This window comes from Oenanthe melanoleuca, chromosome 17 (genome assembly GCF_029582105.1).
Source record: "Oenanthe melanoleuca isolate GR-GAL-2019-014 chromosome 17, OMel1.0, whole genome shotgun sequence".
In the NCBI taxonomy this organism is placed as follows: Eukaryota; Metazoa; Chordata; class Aves; order Passeriformes; family Muscicapidae; genus Oenanthe; species Oenanthe melanoleuca.
The window spans coordinates 9,096,953-9,117,114 of NC_079350.1; the positions used below are offsets into that span (position 1 = coordinate 9,096,953).

The 20,162-nt window shown below is 48.5% G+C and overlaps 1 protein-coding gene across 1 annotated transcript in view; it reads right to left on the reverse strand.

The window, feature by feature from the left end:
• The window catches only part of LOC130260249 (voltage-dependent N-type calcium channel subunit alpha-1B-like), a 155,476-nt gene that overhangs the window by 19,340 nt on the left and 115,974 nt on the right, over window positions 1-20,162 (reverse strand). The window contains exons 31-36 of the mRNA XM_056505472.1: window positions 16,778-16,894; window positions 15,342-15,407; window positions 14,696-14,787; window positions 12,766-12,916; window positions 11,674-11,801; window positions 5,503-5,599 (exon numbers count right to left, since the gene is read on the reverse strand). Of these exons, the coding sequence (XP_056361447.1) occupies window positions 5,503-5,599; window positions 11,674-11,801; window positions 12,766-12,916; window positions 14,696-14,787; window positions 15,342-15,407; window positions 16,778-16,894 (651 nt within the window). The remainder of the gene's footprint in view (window positions 1-5,502; window positions 5,600-11,673; window positions 11,802-12,765; window positions 12,917-14,695; window positions 14,788-15,341; window positions 15,408-16,777; window positions 16,895-20,162) is intronic.

Genomic DNA, 20,162 nt, shown 5'->3' on the forward strand with positions numbered 1-20,162 from the left:
GCCCACAGTCAGCAATCACAGAATCTCAGAGTCCCACTGGAGTGGGAGGCAAGGGATGCAGAGAGAAAGGTGCATGGAAGTGAAGAACAGGCAAACAAGGAACAATTCCCCACAGGAACTGAGAGCTCTATCCTCACCAAAGCCACCACCAAAAAGCACTTTGTGGCTGGCACATCTCAGTTTCCCAGTTCCCAAAGGCTGCAGCTGCAGAACACAGGCCACCCACAGAGATTTCCCCCTCGATTTTAGCCAGGGACAGAAGATTCAGGGGAAGATTTCCCAAGGGGATTCCCACTTTTGGAAGTCTGGCTGAGCAAAACCCACATTCTGCTGCAAACAGCTGGAAGAGGCTCTCCCCACCCCACCCCTGCATTTCCCCCTGTGCTGCCACTTTCTCCATCCCAGTATCCAAACTGGTGGAACTCAGACACCTCCAGCTCATTGGAATTCCCAACCTGAGAACCCAGCAAGGAGCAGAAAGGGGGTTGGAGCTGCTCCTCCACCAGGGATGGGCAGCTGTGATGGGATGAGAGTCCCTGTGTCCCCTCAGGGTGGCAAAGTGGGATTCACCTCCCTTGGGGCAGCACTTTGTGCCCTGCCAAGGTGAGCTGCAGCTTGCACCTTCCAGTTGTTTTATGGCCAAAAAAAAATGTCATAAAATAAGAGAGAAATGCTTCAGAACCTGCAGCAGCCAAAGCCAACAAGCCTCAGCTAAAGCCACCCAAAATCCTGCCAAAAGCAGTGAAAATTCCTTTCTTGGACTCCCCTGGCTTGAGAAAATCTGTTCTTTAAATGAGTATCTGGCATGTCTGGAGAGCTCCTGCTGGGGATGGAGCAGTTGGGAAAAAAGAATTGATTCATCTTGGATCCAAAATAGCCTTGACACCGTGGCTGGGGTGGTGAGGGAGGGCTTGGAGAGACATTCTCACCCCAAATCCCAAATCAATGTCCCAGATCACCCAGAGGAATCAGCCAGACACTGGCACAGCCAGGAGGGATTTGATCCATGAATATTGTCTGGTGCATTTTCCCAATGCCAGAAATGCAGCCAAAAGGCTGAAACAGCAAACAAAAAGTGGTATTAATTTTTTTTTCCTTTCAGGGTCACAAAATAATCTTTTACATAAAAATATCTCCTTGTGCAGAGTGTGAAATTTCAAGCCTTTCCAGGCTGCTTTCTAATTTTATCTGTATTTAATTCCTCCCTATTTCTAGTGGATCCATTTAAAATGAATCCAATGGAAATTGGTAACATTTTTCAAACTCAAAATATTCTGCCTGACCCAAAATTTGCCCTTGAAAAAATTCAATCAAGAACTTTCGATTTTCATTCTGAACCTGTCTAGAAGAAAAAAAATATCAAGACTTAGGGACAAGAACATAGGTAAAAATAAAATTGAACCAGTAGTTTAGAGTGTACTCAATTTTTTAAAAATTAATTTTTCTCCCATTTTTGTGGTTTCTTCTGCCTGAAGTTGTGCTTCATGACTGTGTCAGAGCAGTGGCTCATGGTTTGAAAAGGGCTGAAAAAATATAAAAGGGAAAGGAAAGGAAAAGGAAAAGGAAAATACAACAACCAACCAAAGAATCCCAACAACAACAAAAATAACTGAACCAAAACAAGGTGGAAAGAAAAATCCCGGCTCTAACTTGGATAATTTCCCATCTTTCTGGAGCCCAGAAGGAAATTTGAGGAGCCTGCTGCTCCTTCCCTGAGCCGATAAAGAACGCGCATCACTCGGGACGCGCTGGGAACCGCCCAGGGGCGCTCGGGTGAATTAATGATGGGCAGCACGGGGAAAAAAAATAAAATTTAAATAAAATAAAAATAAAAAAAAGCTCGTTAATGATTCTGCAGGAGAGGGCCCCAGAGGCAGGAGCCGCCGCTGTCTCCCGAGCCTCCTAATTAGCGCTGTGCTGATAACGAGCGGCTGATGCGAGCGGGGTCCGGGCGCGGGCAGGAGGCGGCCCCGGCGCTGCTTTAATTGCCAATTAACACGGGCAGCGCTAAGGAGGGACCGAATCTCTGAGACAGGAATAAATTCCCTTTCTGCTTTGCTCAGGAGCTCCTTGGACAATGGCCCAAAAGGCAGGGAAAGTGTTGGAGGAATAGGGGGGAAAATTCATTGTCTTGCTGGCCCCCAGCCTGATCCAGAAAAACTCTAAATCCTCTTCCCTGGTACTTCCATCCAGAGGCAACTGGAAGAGGAGCACACAGTGCCTGGAAAACTACTGACACCCCGATGGATTTGAATTATTAAGAGCACCCCATCAGCCTCTGGGACAGGAACTGCTCTGGGAATGATCCCCAGCCAGGAATAAATTTAGGACAGTGGAGCGCTGCTGTGGGAAATGAGGTCAAGTTTGGTGAATAAATTATTTGCCATGAATAATTCACCCCGACCTAGTTGGAATGATTCTGTTCTGATGTAATTCTGCTGGTTTGAGAGAGGCTCTGCATGGCCTTCATCCCTCTCACTGTGCCCAGCCCTGAGACCTTCCCAGGAATCCCAGAATCCCAGGAAGGTTTGGGTTGGAAGGGACCTCAAAGCTCATCGAGTTCCACCCTCTGCCACAGGCAATGACAATCCTAAAAACAAATCCTAAAACATCAGAGTGGAGTCAGAGAGGTTTTCTTCCCCCTTTTCATCTGATGGGATAGAAAAGACTAAAATTCGTGGAATCACAAGAATCATGTAGGATGGAGAAAACCTCCAGGAGTCCAAACACTGATCCAGCACTGCAAGGCCACCACTGAGCCATGTCCCCAAGTGCCACATCCACGTCTGTAGGGTTTGAAATCCCTCGTGGTGATTCCACCACTGCCCTGGGCAGCCTCTTCCAGGGCATGAAATTGGATAATTTCCCATCTTTCCGTGCAGAAATTCCTGCTGCTGTCCACCCTGGCCCAGCCTGAGGCCGTTCCCTCTCCTCCTGTCCCTGTCCCTGTTCCCAGAGCCGACCCCCCCAGTGTCCCCTCCTGGCAGGGAGTTGTGCAGAGCCAGAAATTCCCCCTGAGCCTCATTTTCTCCAGCTGAGCCCCTTCCCAGCTCCCTCAGCCTCTCCTGGGGCTCCATTCCCTTCCCTGGGTGTGCTCCAGCCCTTCTCACTGTGAGTGGCCCAGAACTGGAGACAGAATTTGGGTTTTTGCAGCCTGTCCCCCAGCCCAGTGCAGGATAGAGCTCCCTGATCCCCGGGGTCCCATGCATCTGGCAAGCAGCAGAGCCACACACACAGAACTGCAGAGCTGAGAAAGGGAAACCAGAAAACAGCAGAAAGGAAGGACAGCAGCCAAGGAGGCTGCAAAGAGGGGAAATCCAAACAAAAACCAGTGTGGGCATACTGAGGCAACAAAGACGTGGGGAGAACACACAGAACCTCTGAAGAGGACTGGGGAAAGTAGACATGGAAAGAAAAAGGGGGGTATGTGGGGCAGAAGAGCTTTTGCTGGACAGAACAGTCAGGGGGTTTGAAAATCAGAGGGAGAAAAGAGGGCAGAGACAAAGCCCTGGCTGCTGCTGGCACTGACTGAGCTACACCTGCAGGAGCAGGGCCCGTGCCCCTCTCCAGCTCTGGGGAGGGATTTCAGTGTCCCCCCGAGTCTCTCAGCACTTGGGAGTGATGTGACACCAGTGACACCGCTGGGGACACCCGGCAGGAGCAGGGCAGGGCTGTCACATCCCAGCACAGCCGTGGGGGAAGATGCCCAGCACCAATCCATGGAGAAGTGCAGGAGGGAGAGAGCAAAAACCAGTCCTAACCCACAGGAGTTTCATTTCATCAGCAATAACTGGGTGAGGGACCAGCCTGATTGTGTCTTAAATCTGCACTTTGTAGTTCAGGGCTCTTTGATAAGGGGGAAATGAATGTGATCATCTCCAAACTCAGAGAAATCTGATGTTCACCTAGACTGGAGCTGTCTGAGCCCCTCTCTGCCTGTGCTTGTGGCACACAGACACAATCCAGAGATGGGGAAAAATTAATGATGTCTTTAAAAAATCAGGAGTCTGGGTTATAAAAAGAAGCCATTCCCATGTACCCAGGTTCTGTAGGGACAGACAAATTAAAGGAGGTATCAGGAAATCCTCAGGGAAAAGCCAGGCTGAGGAAATGCCTGTGGGCACAAAGTCTGCTGTGAAAACCAGCCCAAAAACTTGTTTAAAATGCTTATTTTAACACCTCATCTCTTTATCCCCTTTTGTTTTCTTCCTTTTTGAATTCTGCAAGATTTAGGGGGAAAAAAAGTTTTATCCTTCTGGTACAGCCCCAGAGCAGATCTGGTGGCCCACCTGCAAACACCTTTCAGCAGGACACAGCTCCCCTAAACCAATGAAACTCACAGGTGGCAGATCCTTGGGTTTCTGTGGATAATTGGTGTCTAAAATAGCTGAAACTTGGAATTTTGATTTAGTTGGGTTTCTCAAGCTCAGCTATGGTGGCCAGAAATAAATCAAATACAGCAGAGCCACCTAACTGGAGAGATTTAAGGTTATGTTTAATTTTCCTTTTATTTTAAATCCTGGCACACAGAGGAAGGATCTTGTAGGAAGATTTATCTGGATTCTTCTTGCTGCTACATGCCCTGAGTGAATCAGACCCGGGTTTGGGTCTAGCTTGAGCCTCTTCACAAAAATCTTGGGTTTGTTTGGTCTCAGTGCAAAATCCCTCAGTGCAGGAGGGGCTGTTGTGGTGTGGATCCACTGGGCTGAGTTTTGGGGTTTGGGGGGGCTGGACTGACACTGACAGCCAAGAAATCCTCTTGGGTTTGATGGTGGTGGAACTTCCAAGGAATCACCCTGGAAATGGAAGTTTCCAAGCACCCAGAGAGTTTTTGGGAGGCAGCCTGGCCTGGGGTCTGCTCCCTCTCCATCTGAATTACCACCCAGGCCTTTGGGACAGGATTCATTCTGCTGGCCAACAAGAAGCTGGAGTGATTTCTCCATCTCCCTGTCCTAAATGTTTTCTGTTAAAGTCATTTCTTCACTAGGGTGTTTAAGGAGCCCTTCTGGTGTTGTCTCTGTTTAATTGCTTGCTCACTCCTACAGTACTGCCTACTCTAATTACTCCAGTCTAATTAAGAGGACAAAAAAACAACATTCTGTTGAAAGGTTACTGAGACAAAGAGCCCCAGGAAGAAAAATGGGAATCTAATGGGGGGTAATTTGCTCATTAGCAAGGTCCCTCCCCAAATTAACCTAAATGGAAGCAGAATGAGAGAAAAGAGAGAGAAACACTGATAGAGAGCAGAGACATACTCAGAAAGACAAACTGATGTGCCAGAGTTTCAGAGACCAGAAAAAAGTTACCCAGAAAAATTATATATATATATATAAATTAAAAAGAAAAAAAAAAAACAAACTCAGAAGATCCAAACTCTTGCTTGGAAAGCAGAGAAAGCACCAGAAAAGTCCCGAAGAACAACACCAATGCCACAGAAACCCCACTTCAGCCACGGCACAAAAAGCTGCTGCTTGGGCAGGAGCTCCTGGGGAAGTTTTCTACCTTATAGGCAACACGAGCTGGGCATTTCTTCCCAAGGCCTAGAGGTGGGGACATGTGTCTCAGCATCTCATACATGTCTGTGTAACTGATGCGCCCGCTGGGACCACAGGGATGGAGGCAAAAGCACAAAACACAGAAATCCAGGATTGAGGGGGCGGGGGAAAGGCAACACAGTGGAGCAAATGAAAAGGAGGGGAGAGAGAAGGGAAGGCAGACAAGAAAACAGAGATCTGGTTAATCAGATTTCTCCGGGGAACAAAACCAAACTCGGGAGGTGGGGCAGGAGAAAGGTGGCTCCAGTTCCATGGCTGTGTTTGCATCCAGCGTCTCCTCATCCTGCAGAATAATCCATGTCCCCCTGGGAACGCTGGATGTCCCCTGGGGAATGCTCCATATCCCCCTGGGGAATGCTCCATATCCCCCTGGGGAATGCTTCATGTCCCCTGGGGAATGCTCCATATCCCCTGGGAATGCTCCATATCCCCCTGGGGAATGCTGGATGTCCCCTGGGAATGCTCCATATCCCCTGGGAATGCTGGAATCCCCCTGGGGAATGCTGGATGTCCCTTGGGGAATGCTCCATGTCCCCTGGGAATGCTGGAATCCCCTGGGGAATGCTGGATGTCCCCTGGGAATGCTCCATATCCCCCTGGGGAATGCTGGAATCCCCTGGGGAATGCTCCATATCCCCCTGGGGAATGCTCCATATCCCCCTGGGGAATGCTCCATATCCCCCTGGGGAATGCTGGATGTCCCTTGGGGAATGCTCCATATTCCCCTGGGAATGCTGGAATCCCCCTGGGGAATGCTGGATGTCCCCTGGGGAATGCTCCATGTCCCCTGGGAATGCTCCATGTCCCCTGGGGGAGAAGGGGAGGCAGGGCTGGCTTTGGCTGGCTCTTGGCAGGGTGGGGATGAGGGTTCCCCCATCACCCCCCAAACCAGTCAGGTCACCCTGCCAGGGAGAGCTGGGAGGCAGAGTTATGGGACAGGTGGGAGAACAGCCCAGCTTTCCTTCCAGGAAGCAGCACTCTGGGTTGGGGTGATGGGATGAGGGAGAAGCCCCCACTCCCAGCTCAGGCTGGGATTCTGCAAATTCCTGCTCCAGCAGAAGCAGAGCCCAGCCCTGGCAGGAGGTGGGAAGGGGACCTGTTCCTCCCTCACTTTTGGTGGGGCTTGTTTTTTTAGGAAATTGCAGAGCTTTGGGAGAAGTCTCTTGCTGAGGGCATCTCCCTTCAGCACACAGTGGTGGTGGTGGATAAACCCTGGCCTGAAAAAAAAGGGGAACAAAACAGCAGCAAATTCCTGCTTCACCTTTTTGTGCCTGCTGGAACTGGGAGCAGAACTGTGACAATCTCCTTTTGTTTTCCCAACGAGCTGCCTGCTTATACAATGTGCAAATCTCTGCTGCCTGCCATCCAAGGAGACACAGGGATGTTACTAATTCAGGTTTAACCCCAGGAAAAGCAGGATAATGTCATCATCTCTACAGCAGCAGGGAAAACCTGAGCACCCATTTAAATCCCCTTTTCTGAGCAGGAACCTCCTCAGCAGCCCAATGCCCTGACACAGATCTCAGCTCCTATGTAAAGTTTGGTGGAGGAGGAGGAGAGAACTCACCCAGCCCCAAACATCTATTCCTGTCCCTGGTAACTGCTGCAGATAAAATCCCACCCAGAGCTGATTCAGAGGCTGCTGAGAGACACAAATGGGAACTGGGGCTCCCTTGGCTCCTTCCTGCTCCTGGGCTGGGGTGTGGGGTCTGCTCTTCCTCTGCAGAGCTTCTGAGCTCTTCATCCTCAGCCAGGTGAGGGAAACACCTGGGCTGGAGTGGAGAAGAAAAGGGAGCTCTGGGCTGGCTGCTCCAGCCTTCTCCTTCATCCTCTGTTTTCTGAGAAATTCCCTGCCTGCCCTGGGTCCCCACTGAAGCCCATCCCAGGCTGATTCCTCAGTGAGATGTGTCCCAAATCCCCTCCCTGTGCCAGAGCAGCTTTCCCTGGGTGTCCACCAGAACCCAGAGACATCATTTAACCCCCAGGCCATCTGTGGCTGTGGCACCATCAAAAGCTCATCCCTCATCTCTGCCCAGACCCAATGGTTTTCCAGCTCAGGAAAGGGCAAGTCCATCACTCAACAATGCTACAAAGCCAAACCCAACTTGCTGCTCCCTGGAAAGCTGGGGATGCCATTTCTCTCTGGAACATACTGAAGTGCTGGGATGCTTTTTCTGGCCTGGAGGCAGCAGGATGGAAGCTGGAGGGTTCCCTGTGCCATAAAACTGCCTGTCCCCAGCCAGCCAGGGTGTGGGAGGACACAGGGAAGGGATGCATGGAGGGAAAATCATTCCTTTGTCCAGGCAAGGGGTTGGGCACGTCACAGTTTCTTTTCTCTACTGGCTGCATTTGCACTCAGGGGAGGGAAGAGGGGAGAAAAAGAAACAGAACCAGGACTAGAGATGCTGGAGGGATCTCTGGAATTCCAAACCTTGTAGGCCACCCTATGAGGGCACTTCTTTCCTAAGCCCAGGGGTGGAGCAATTACACGTAACAAATTGTACATATCCTTATAGTGAATGCGGCAACTGGAAAGGAAACACCAGAGGTTATGACAGCAAAATCCAACAGCAAGCAGCTTTTCCACAGGCAAACAGGGGAGAATCAGCTTTTCCACAGGCAAACAGGGGAGAATCAGCTTTTCCACAGGTAAACAGGGGAGAATCAGCTTTTCCACAGGCAAACAGGGGAGAATCAGCTTTTCCAGAGGCAAACAGGACAAGTTGGAAGGGCAGAACACGCTGAAAAGAAAGGTTAGTCTGGAAAGGAAGGAGCCACTTTAACACACAGAGAGAATTTCCAGCTGTTCACCCAACTTTGTGTCCTTGCATTTTTCTCTGGGAAGACTTCAGTGCCATGTGCAAAGCTTCCCAAACATTTGGTTTCCTTTCCCACTTGAGTTTTATTCTCTGTGCCTGAGCATCAGGCTCTGCTGCCCAACACCCAGAGCCTGCAGGCCACAAAGAGCCTCTTGAACAGATAATTCCTGGGATTTTATTTTACCTCTTCAATGGATTATTCCCAGGATTCAAATTAGCTTTAAAACCTTGGGAACTTTCCCTGCTGCTGTCACCTCCTACATATCCCCAGCAGGGCCATTCCTGGGAAAAGAGGAATTTGCTGGGAGAGGAGAAAGTGCAGAGCTGGCATTGGCAGTGGGAAAATCCAGCTTTCAATACCATTGAGGGGCTCAAGTAAGGAAAGTGGATAAACACTAATTCCCTTTTCCTTGGGATAATCGAGGAAAAGACCTTGGGAGAAGTGATCAGTGAGTGACCACATTCAGCTCAAATCATGGAATAATCAAATCATAAAATCAGTTGGGTTGAAAAAGACCTCAACGATCAGAAAGGTCTTAAAATTATTGAAAGCTCAGTTCTGGCTTCAAGTGTGAAAAGATTTTAGATTTATGGAGATTTTAGTCCCACTTCTGAAAATGTGATTTCAGTGCAACTATTCACACTCAATAACTTCCCACCAGAGCGAAAAGGGAACAGGGTTAGAGAGGAAAAAAACCCAGAATTAGCATCTTAATATCTGACATTTTCTGCATTAGCAGCTCTGGGAGTGGAAAGGTTTGGCCTCTGAGTGACTCAGAGTTAATAGAGCGAGAAATCTTCTGTAAACTCAGTGCTGGTGCCTCTGCTGGGTGCAAAGTTCCTGAATACAAACACTAAAAATCCACATTGATCCCAAGTTTTTTCCCTTGCAGGTGTGTTCCTCCTCCCATGGATGTAGAGCCAAGGCTGTTTTTTTAAGGAGCAACCAGGCACTCCTGAGTTTTCAGCCTCATTGAGGTTTTCTGGTGGGAAGAGACAGGATTGGATTGGAAAAAAAGGAGAAAGAAAAGCTATTTATTCCTGCTAAATCCCCACAGAGGACTTGCTGTGTCACAGAGCTCGTGGGGATGAATATCTGCCTGGTTGTAACTGTGGAGTAAATATTCAGGTTGGTAGTAGGGGTGGCTTGGAGCAGTTAAAATCCCCCACAGTTCACAGAAATGCAGGTTTTTGGAACAAGTTTCCACATAAAGTTAGGCTAAATAATTTCAAGTAAGATTTTAAAGCAGTTTAATTGCATCCTAGCAGGGAATTTGAGATGTTGATTATCCAAACACTCCCTGCCTCTGTCTCTGCTGAAGGGAAACAAAAAAGAAAAAAAAGATTGGAGGAGCTGGAGGCATCACAGATGCAGAGGAGATTCACAGCACAGGAACTCACAGGGAGGAAAAAGGGATCCAAAATTAGGAGAGCTTTAAATGAGCAAAGAGTCTCCCAAAGGCAAATTCCCAAATAAAATATCAAGGGAATTATTGAGACAGAGCATCCAGCAATGAGAATAACCCCATCACCAGGGCTGTGGAGCAGCAATACAGAAAAGCAATTTATTAAATCAGTCCTGCTCTAGAAGTGGTCACTGGGCAGGGCCATTCCCTCAGTTTTAAAAAATTCCTTAATTTGGGGTCTGTGCTGCTGCCCAAGCCCAGTGTGCAGGTCTCCCTGTGTCTTGGAAGAAATGAAATTTAAAAATGAACCCCTAAAATAAACATCTCATTGTCCAGTGTGTGAAAACCATCCCCTCCTTTAACCTACTCATAAATCAGGAATGTTTTATAGGAGAATTAAAAATAATACAAGAATTAAACACTTCCAAACTTTGGCCCATTTCATTTTGTCCTGATTATTTTGCACATCTTACAACCTCAACTGCAACTCCAGAGCTAAATATTACTCCAAAGGCCAAAATTCCCACGGAGAGTTTGATGTCACTACAAGGAGGCTTCCAGGAGAAAAATGTGTTTAATGAGCAAAGGCTGTTTCAAAAAAATCCCGTTTTTTCAGGAAACCACGCCGAGGCTGAGGAGCATCACATCATTCCCGGTGGGAGCGGGCGGGATGATGGAACAGATCCTGCAGGACCTGGCTCAGCCTGGGCTGGCTGTGCCGCGTTTGGGAAACCACCAAGGTGGGTCTCAGTCAGAAAAACGCTGCACAAATGAGGTGTGAGCCTCTCCCACTCCCTCCCGGCTGCCAACAGCCACAGATTCCCGGATCTGCATCTCCGGACGGGACCCACCGACCAAAAGCTCCTTTTGGAAGTGCTAAGTAGCTTTTCTCCACCGCTCGATGGACTGAGGGCTGTTAATCTGATAATTTGGTTATTTATCCAGGCTCATGGATTGAGGCTGTTAATTTCTGGTTATTTAGCCAGGCTCACTGGATTAAGGCTTTTCATCTGATAATTTCTGGTTATTTAGCCAGGCTCAGTGGATTTAGGTTGTTAATCTGTTAATTTTTGGTTATTTAGCCAGGCTCACTGGATTGAGGCTGTTAATTTTTGGTTATTTAGCCAGGCTCAGTGGATTGAGCTTGTAAAACTGTTAATTTTTTATTATTTAGCCAGGCTCAGTGGATTGAGACTGTTCATTTCTTAATTTTGGTTATTTAGCCAGACTTGCTGGATTGAGGCTGTTCATATTTAATTTTTTGTTATTTAGCCAGATTCAGTGGATTGAGGCTGTTCATATTTAATTTTTTATTATTTAGCCAGGCTCAGTGGATTGAGGCTGTTCATTTCTTAATTTTGGTTATTTAGCCAGGCTCAGTGGATTGAGGCTGTTAATTTTTGGTTATTTAGCCAGGCTCAGGGGGATTGAGGCTGTTCATCTGTTAATTTTTGGTTATTTAGCCAGACTCACTGGATTGAGGCTGTTCATATTTAATTTTTGGTCATTTAGCCAGGCTCAGTGGATTGAGGTTGTTCATTTGTTAATTTTAGTTATTTAGCCAGACTCGCTGGATTGGGGCTGCTCATCTGATAATTTTTGCCCGTGCTTTTCATTCAGGGGTGGCTGCATTGGGTGTGTGTGAAGGAAACGCCCTTGCAGTGACACCAGGCTTGTTCCCCTCCAGTGCTCAGGGAATTGGAGCATTTAACACCGATGTCACCTCAAATCCTGGAGCTGTTCCCGTTAAAACGGGCTCTGAGCGTGCCCAGGCGCAGCATTAGAGCCGCAGAGTCCCCCCTGTCCCCAGCCCGGTGTCCCCCCTGTCCCCAGCCCGGTGTCCCCTCTGTCCCCACGGTGTCCCCTCTGTCCCCCCTGTCCCCCAGCACGTACCAGGCTGCGGGGTCGTACTCAGCCCACACCCGGACAAACTCGTCCAGGTGATGTGGCCCCAGGATGGAGGAGTCCCGGGTCAGGTACTCGAAATTGTCCATGATCACAGCCACGAACAGGTTCAGCATCTGCGGGGGGGAGATGGGGTCAGGGAGGAGAGGGAAAGGAGGAAGGAAGGTAAAAAGAGAAGGGAAAGGGAGAAGGAGAAGGAGAAGGAGAAGGAGAAGGAGAAGGAGAAGGAGAAGGAGAAGGAGAAGGAGAAGGAGAAGGAGAAGGAGAAGGAGAAGGAGAAGGAGAAGGAGAAGGAGAAGGAGAAGGAGAAGGAGAAGGAGAAAGGAAAGGTGAAAGGAGAAAGGAGAAAGGAGAGAAGGAGAAGGAGAAGGAGAAGGAGAAAGACGGAGAAGGAGAAAGGAGAAGGAGAAAGGAGAAGGAGAAGGAGAAGGAGAAGGAGAAGGAGAAGGAGAAGGGAGAAGGAGAAGGAGAAGGAGAAGGAGAAGGAGAAGGAGAAGGAGAAGGAGAAGGAGAAGGAGAAGGAGAAAGAAGGAGAAGGAGGAGGAGGAGGAGGAGAAGGAGAAAGAAGGAGAAGGAGAAGGAGAAGGAGAAGGAGAAGGAGAAGGAGAAGGAGAAGGAGAAGGAGAAGGAGAAGGAGAAGGAGAAGGAGGAGAGAAGAAGGAGATGAGGAGAGATAGAGTGAGTTTTTCCTGCTGGTTCCTCCCAGCTCCCTGCAGGGCAAGGATTTGCTGCTCCAGTTTGTGTTTCCATCATCAGGAACTGGACCTCAGGTCGGACATTGTCCCCCTGCCCTCTCCAGTGCCCTTCTTCACAGGGATGCCATAAATCAAGGCAAACTGATTAATGCTTAATTCCAAATATTAGACCCCCCTGTGAGAAGAAAGATAAACCCTTTCCCTTTAATGACTAAATGATCTCTTTGGGGATTTTGTCAGCAGGATGATGAATGGGGTTTAGCACAGCTGGCTTGGTGGTGTCTAAATTATAATTAGGGATGAGGAGGAGGCACAGAGGTGGGGAGGGAAGGGTTTGGGGGATCCACACCAGCACCCCCACTTTGGGGGGTCAGGACTGACTTACCAGGAAGGAGCAGAGGAAAATGAATGACACGAAGTAGAAATAGGCAAAATCACTGCCACATTCCTTTTTGGTGAGGCCAGAGAGGGGATCACAGGCTCTGTTGCTCAAGCAGGACAACATGATCTCGTGCCAGGCTTCCCCCGTGGCGCTCCTGCAGCAGCAGAGCAGAGGCTGAGTTTATCCAGCCCTCCCCATGACAGCCCCCTGCAGTAATCCTGCACCCAATTAACCAAATTCATTAGCTGGAAGCTTGTGTCCAGGAGCAGAGACTGTGTTTACACTGGGAGCTGCAACTACTCATGAAAGAGAAAGGAGAAGGAACATTTCCCTCTGTTACAGGGGGGTAAAAGAAACCAGACAGGCTCAGGTAGGCTGAAAGCTTTATTGCTTCTGTGGAGAATAAACCCAGATTGATTTAAACAGTACAAATCTGAGTAAACAGAGTTTGGATTGTTGCCTTTTGAACCTAGTGCTGGCTCTAAAGCCAGTGGAGAGGATGGGAAATGAAACCAGGCTTCTCCACTGGAATCTCTTATTTCCTTTATCAGACAGATAAATTCCAGCATGGGCTGCTTGGACTTGGGTCTCTTTTTGTGTCATGGTCTCCTGGGTGTTCTTCACCTATTCCCTCCTCCTTCTCTAACTTCTACTATTGAGAGAAAAGAGCCTAAAGGAAAAGCTCTGGAGTCCCAGAGAGTTTGTCCTCAAAATAAAACAGTCCCTGTGAAGTGCACCCTGGGTTTGGGTGTCAGGGACTCTCCACATGCACTTACTCTGAATTCCTCTTTCCCTCACTCTGAATTCCTGCTTCCCTCACTCTGAATTCCTGCTTCCCTCACTCTGAATTCCTGCTTCCCTTTCTCTGAATTCCTGCTTCCCTCACTCTGAATTCCTGCTTCCCTTACTCTGAATTCCTGCTTCCCTTACTCTGAATTCCTGCTTCCCTTACTCTGAATTCCTGCTTCCCTCAAAGTTCATTTGCCTTGTATTCCCACAGCCAGCACACAAGGTTTTTTTGGGGAAAACTCAGTGCTCCATCTAATCTGGAATAACTTCCAGGTTACTCTGAATTACAGCAGATTTCCCCACTGGTGCCTGGGTGCTTAAGACCCACTCCCTTTGTGAGGAATTGTGCAGAAACCAACTCCCATCCCAATCCTGCTGCCCCTGCTGCTCACTCCCACTGCTCTGGGGCTGGTAAGGGACCATGAAGCTGAATAATGACCCAGTTTTATTAAAATTCAGAGTTCAGAGCCCAGTGATTATTCTGAGCTAGAGAGGGCTAATCCCATCTCTCCCTGGCTTCCCAGAAATTCCCAGGCAAGGCATCCAGTTCCAAGCACCACAGAATCCTCAGAGCTGAGCCTTGCCAGGGCTGGAAGGGACTGGTGTTCACTGGGGGTCTCCACAGCTGGATGAGGAACCCAAAATCTCCCCCAAACTGCCCCAAAACTGGAGCAGGACCCATTTTGCCAGATCTTAAAATAAAAATCTATTTAATTATTTAATTGACTTGTTTTTCACTTGAAAATGCTTCATTTCCAAGCAGGATGAACCCAGAGGGAAATACTTGAATTCTGAAGCAGAGGTCAGGTTGGGTGTAGGAGCTGTTGACTTCTGTTATGCAAAAATGGCCAATTAAAGCAATTCTCACTTAAAAAAAGAAGTTTCAGGACAGGAAACCCATCAATCAGTTAAACCAGCAGGGTTCTGATTTATATTCAGCTTCTGCCTGAGCTGCCATGGGGTGTCACAGCTCCAGGTGACACTTGGTGGAGGGATTGAATCTGACCTGCCAACGGGGCAGCAGGAATGGATAAATTTACACAAATATCTTGGATTTCCAAGTCTGAGCAGCTCAACTGGCACCTGCACAAAGCTGTTTTTGCTGTTCACACACAAACCAGAGGGGTTTTCATCCTCTCCTTACCTGAAGAGGAGCATCAGGGCTTGGAGGAAGGTCCGGAAGTTGTTGTGCCGGTTAATGGAGGTTTCATCATCTAAGGCAATGTTCCCAAATACCTGCCAGGGAAACAGAAGGGATTCAGCCAGGCACATCAAGTGCAGCTGGAAAATGAGGCAGGGACAGAATTTTTCCTTGTTTAAGGGCTCTCAAAAGCTGGAATAATTTCTGTGCTAAAAAGGGAGATAAAAATGCGTTGTGGAGATGAAACACAAGATTGATGTGCTTTGTATTCACACAGGTCAGCTCCATCCCAGGCCAAGAAAAGTTTATTATTTCTTCTCGGGAAGGTGCAGTGCCTGGGCTGCTCCCTCCTCTCAGCCTCTTGGTGTGTCCATAGCCAGGGGAAGGGATGTCCAGTGCTGAAATGGGATCCAGCCTCATGTCCACAGCTGGTTTGTCCAGCTCACTGAGGACATTTCAATATAAAAGCTGACAATTAAAGTAGAAAAAGAGGCAAATTTTTAATTTCTAATTTACCTGACACCAGAAAAAAAAAAGAGTTTTGCCTCATCCCAAATCAGTGCTGCTCCTGCTGTGGAGGCAACAACCATCTGCACCCTGAACCAACCCAGGCTGCTTATGGCCAGAATGAAAGAATTAAATATTTTACCTGCATGCCAATAATGGCATAGATGAAGAAGAGCATTGCAATGAGGAGGCACACATAAGGCAAGGCCTGTGGGAAAGGAAAAGGTGGCATTAATGACAGCAAATGCAAACACTGAATTGCCTGGCAGGACTGAGCTTTGTGGCTCATTTGTCCTTCAGGTGTAGGAACTGGGCAGAGGATGTGAAGAGTTCTGTCAGCCTTGAGCAGACAACCCCCTGGAGCCAGGTATTCATCCATCACACAGCACTCAGGGCTTTCCAAGGGCTCTCTCTGTATCCTTGGAAGCAGCAAGCACAGAAAACACAATCCAAGGCTCATCAGTGAACACTGGAGCTACCAGCAGGTACTGGCACTTTGTGTGCATAACTGTATAACATTAATTGTTAATGACCCAGCTGTAAATTCAGTCTGAGGAAAAAAAATCTCCATCCCAGAAATGAGTTCCTGCTCTGAAACTGGCCCAGTTTGGGATCCCAGGAGGACAAAAAGATTCAGAGTTTTAGCAAGAAATCAGTGAAGGCTGCAATGTAATTATGTCACCCAGGCTGAGAGTGACAGTTATTTTCCAGTTGGGCTAAATGAATGGGTAATTAATGCTTCTTAATTAGTAATAGCTCAAAAATGGAGAAGTCTTGCCCTCAGGCCAGCCCCTGTGGTGCCTGGGGCAGGAGTTCTGCAGATCCAGCAGGAATTGTAGAATCATAAAATATCCTGAGTTCAAAAGACACCCAAGGATCACCCAGTGCAGCCCCTGTCCCTGCCCAGACCCCCCAGCAATCCCCCCTGTCCATCCCTGGTGTCCAAACGCTCCTGGAGCTCTGGCAGCCTCGGGGCCGTGCCCATTCCCTGGGGAGCCTGGGCAGTGCCAGCACCTCTGGGGGAAGAGCCTTGCCCTGAGCTCCAGCCTGAGCCTGGGCAGTGCCAGCACCTCTGGGGGAAGAGCCTTGCCCTGAGCTCCAGCCTGAGCCTGGGCAGTGCCAGTGTGTGATGTTTTGGTGAAATCATGTTTACCAGGGGTGTCGCCTTCCTTGCACCAATGAAATCCCTTCTATCCTTAGTTCCATGATCTACTCCATATGTGTGTGATTTGTTTCTTTAACAAAGGGGCTTTTGCTTCTCTTCTGCATGAAGAAAGTATTGTTGCTTCATCCTTTTCACCGCTCTCCTGGCCCAATAGCAACAAATTAACATCCCTTGTTATGCTAACAATAATTAATATTCTTGGTGCTAACCATTTTCTGCAGAACTGATTTGACTGAACAGAACTGATTTCACCAATGCTTTTTTTCCTGAAGAATTCCAGAACTGTGAATTCCTAGAGGTGCAGAGAGGCCGTTCCAAGACACGGGAAGCTGTTGGATCCTCACTGGGAGATGCTCCGTATGCGCCAGGCAGGACCCTGTTCCCAAATCTCCTCCCACCCCGCCGAGGCTCACCTTGAAGGACTGCACGAAGGTCCAGAGCAGGATGCGGATGGTGTAGCCCTGGCGGAGGAGCTTGATGAGCCTGGCTGCCCGGAAGAGCCGCAGGAAGCTGAGGTTGATGAAGTTGTCCTGTGGAAAGTAAAGGTTTTGTGTCCTTCAGAAACGACCGCGATTCCGAAACCACAGCCCGCAAAAAAGAAATTAAAATTACCAGCTTCACGATCTAAGCAGCAAATCGGCCACCAGAAAACCTTCCAAAAGAAACATTCGTCAGTGCAGATCACTCCACATGCAGCAAGAATGAGAAAACCCCTCTCCACAAGAGCCCTCCCCTCTGCTACTGGGTCAATGAGAGAAAAGGAAAAGGCCCTGTCACGCTGTCCTTGGAGGGCTGGTTTGCTTTGAGCAAGGCAGATTTTCTCCCCCTCAAGACTCAGGGAGAGGGAGATGGTGCCAGATTTTCATTTAGAAAAGGAATGATGTTGGTTGAAAGTCTTGGTCAGCTCGGTTTTGACAGGGAATTGAACTTAAGCCAAGACACTCGCAAGGGACAAAGAAAGGCATTGTCCAGTGAAGATTCAAACATCCTTGGAAGAATGAGGATGTTTTCCAGCCTGGAGGTTTTCACTGTTTGTACAGCGTGTAACTGGACAGGTTTGCCAAGGAGAAACGGCACCAGAAGATTGTTTGGAAGATGGATCAAGTCAATTGGGGAGGTTGAGCTTTCACCAGCAGGAAGATGCCTTAGGAACCTGCTGGTTTTCCAAATTCTCATTAAATGTGTCTGCACAAGTGGATCAAAGAACTGCTGGAGGCAGGTTCTGATTTCCGTTTGTTTTCTAAGATTTTCCCCACCCCTCACCCCATTTTGTTTTTTTTCTTTTCTTCGGGGAAAAGAGGATTCTTGCCCCAATGAGCTAATCTAGAGAGGGTTCTTTCCAAAACAAAACATGCAAAAGCCAGATCCCTCTTGCCCTCCTATTTTAAGGAGATGAAAAAATATTCCCCCTTTCCATAATTCACTTTTTTTGTGGATCTCTGATCACAGCCACTTATTTGACTGAGTGAGCTAAAGAGAGAAAACATCCCACTTTAAAGTGTTGAGCAGTGAAGCAGCAAATATAATCATAAGGAGCTCTGCTTGGTAAAGATGAGCAAAAATTGTATTTCCCTTGGATTATTGTTTTTACCAGAAGTCACATTGAACTGACCCACATTGCTTGCTCAATTGGCTACAGAGCTCATGCTGAAATTGGGGGGCTTGTTGGATCTATGGATTCTTTCAATGCCAGCTCAGTTTTGGGGCCATTAGCATTGCATTCCACCAATCCCATCAAAGAGTTCCAGAACTCAGTCTCAGGCATGCACTCGGTTTCTCTCAGGTTAAAAACACAAGCAGCTCAGAGTTAGGCACAGACCGAAAATCAGACTCGATCTTCAAATAAAGAGAAAAGAGAAAAGCACAGGAATGTTCAATGAAGGAGCAGACAACACTGAGCTCATTCAAGCCAGCAACAGAAGCCACCTCTGGCAGGCAAAGCACGAGCGAGGATTCCCCTGGGTTGGGCAGTAAAACAGGCACTGAAAATGTCCAGTTTGTCTCAGGTTTGTTTGCACAGCGCTTACCTTCCCTTCACAACACTCACCTGAGCAGGGCAGGGCTGGGTGAGGCCCCTGAGCAGAGCTGGAAGCCAGCTGGGTGTCAGGGACCATCACTAAAGGGGCTCTTCTTCCCCTGGTCCCACTGTGAGCTGGTCCCAGGGCAGAGGTTTAACCACGAGCCCTTTGAATCAGGAAAATCTCCCCAGCACTGGGAACTGGATCAGCCCTCGTGTAATGCTGGCAGCATTTAGGCCTGAAAGTCTGATTGTAACTTCAGAGCAATGCTCAAGCCTGATCTTTCCTGTGCACAATCCTCAGGCTCCAAGGAGGAGCAGGGGCACAGGATCCATCTCTGTGGGATCCTGGGGGATCTCCCTCTTCCCACATGAGTGCAGCCCAACAGCAGGAACGTGGTGCTGCTCAGGCTTTGCTAAAACCATCACACTGACAGATGTTAACACCTCCTTTGGGCTGGGCTCCCTGCAAGCTGAGCTACCCCAGTGCTACCCACAGAAAAGGGAGATAAATGTCAAAAGGGTTCAAGACTGTTCGAGACTAAAAGGGTTTGAGAATATTATGTCTGTGACGCCCCCATTCCCTGGGATTTAGATGAATAAACATCCCATAGATTTTCTTTTCCTCCACATTGCCTATTTGACTCTGGCATTGCCACTTCCTAAAGAGCAGTGAAAGCCCCAGCTCCATGTGGAATCACTCCCAACCCAGGAAAATCCCCCATCACCCTGGGGCTGTTGGAAGGACCGTTCTCAGCACTGCCTGGAGAGAGGCAAATTCCCCTCGCTGGTGGTGGCTGCGAGGGCTCCAGGTGTGTGGCACCCTCAGCAGCCCAAGAGAAAACCCACCCTCCCACACCTCAGCTCTCCAGGCAGCAGTTGGGGTGGCATGCAGCCAAAGGGGAAACTCCACATTGCCATATTTCTCAGGTAAAACAGTTTATGGCATCAATTCTCTTCCCACCGAGCCACCTCTGTGCCATGCTCACATCTGATATCTGGGTTATCAAGGTCATCCTTTCCAGGTTTTTGGTTGGTTTTTTTTTTGGTTTTTTTGTTTTTTTTTTTTGCTTTCCTGTTGCACAGATGCTCATGGTGCTCACAACAGGCACCAGAGCCTTAGGATTTTATCATCCATCTGAGGAATAACAAATTATTGGGAAATCATTTCCCCCTGGCCTATCACTATTTTCCTGAATAAGGAAGGGCTGGTACTGAAGGGACCCAGGCATCCCTTAAAAAACTGGGAAGCAGTGGGGAAAGAGGGAGAATAAACACCACGGATGGAGAGCTGCCCTTGAAGTCTGTCCTCAATGGAGCCTGCTCTGTTACCCTTTCTTAGCTTGTTTTCACAGAATCCCAGAATGTTTTGGGTTGGAAGAGACCTTAAAGCTCATCCAGTGCCACCAGGGAACCCTCCCTCTGTCCCAGGCTGCTCCAAGACCTGTCCCCCCTGGCCTTGGGCACTGCCAGGGATCCAGGGGCAGCCACAGCTGCTCTGGGCACCCTGTGCCAGGGCTGCCCACCCTGCCCAAGATCCCATCTAATCCTGGAAAAGCCATTCCCTGTGTCCTGTCCCTCCGTCCCTTGTCCCCAGTCCTCTCCAGCTCTCCTGGAGCCCCTTTAGGCCCTGGCAGGGGCTCTGAGCTCTCCCTGGAGCTTCTCCAAGACTCTGTCTTTGGAGGGACACTCTATCAGTCCATTCCTTCCATCCTGAGTCAGGAATGCTGGAAAAATTATTTTGTGTGTTATGCCCAGAGCACTCTTCATTCCCTACTTGA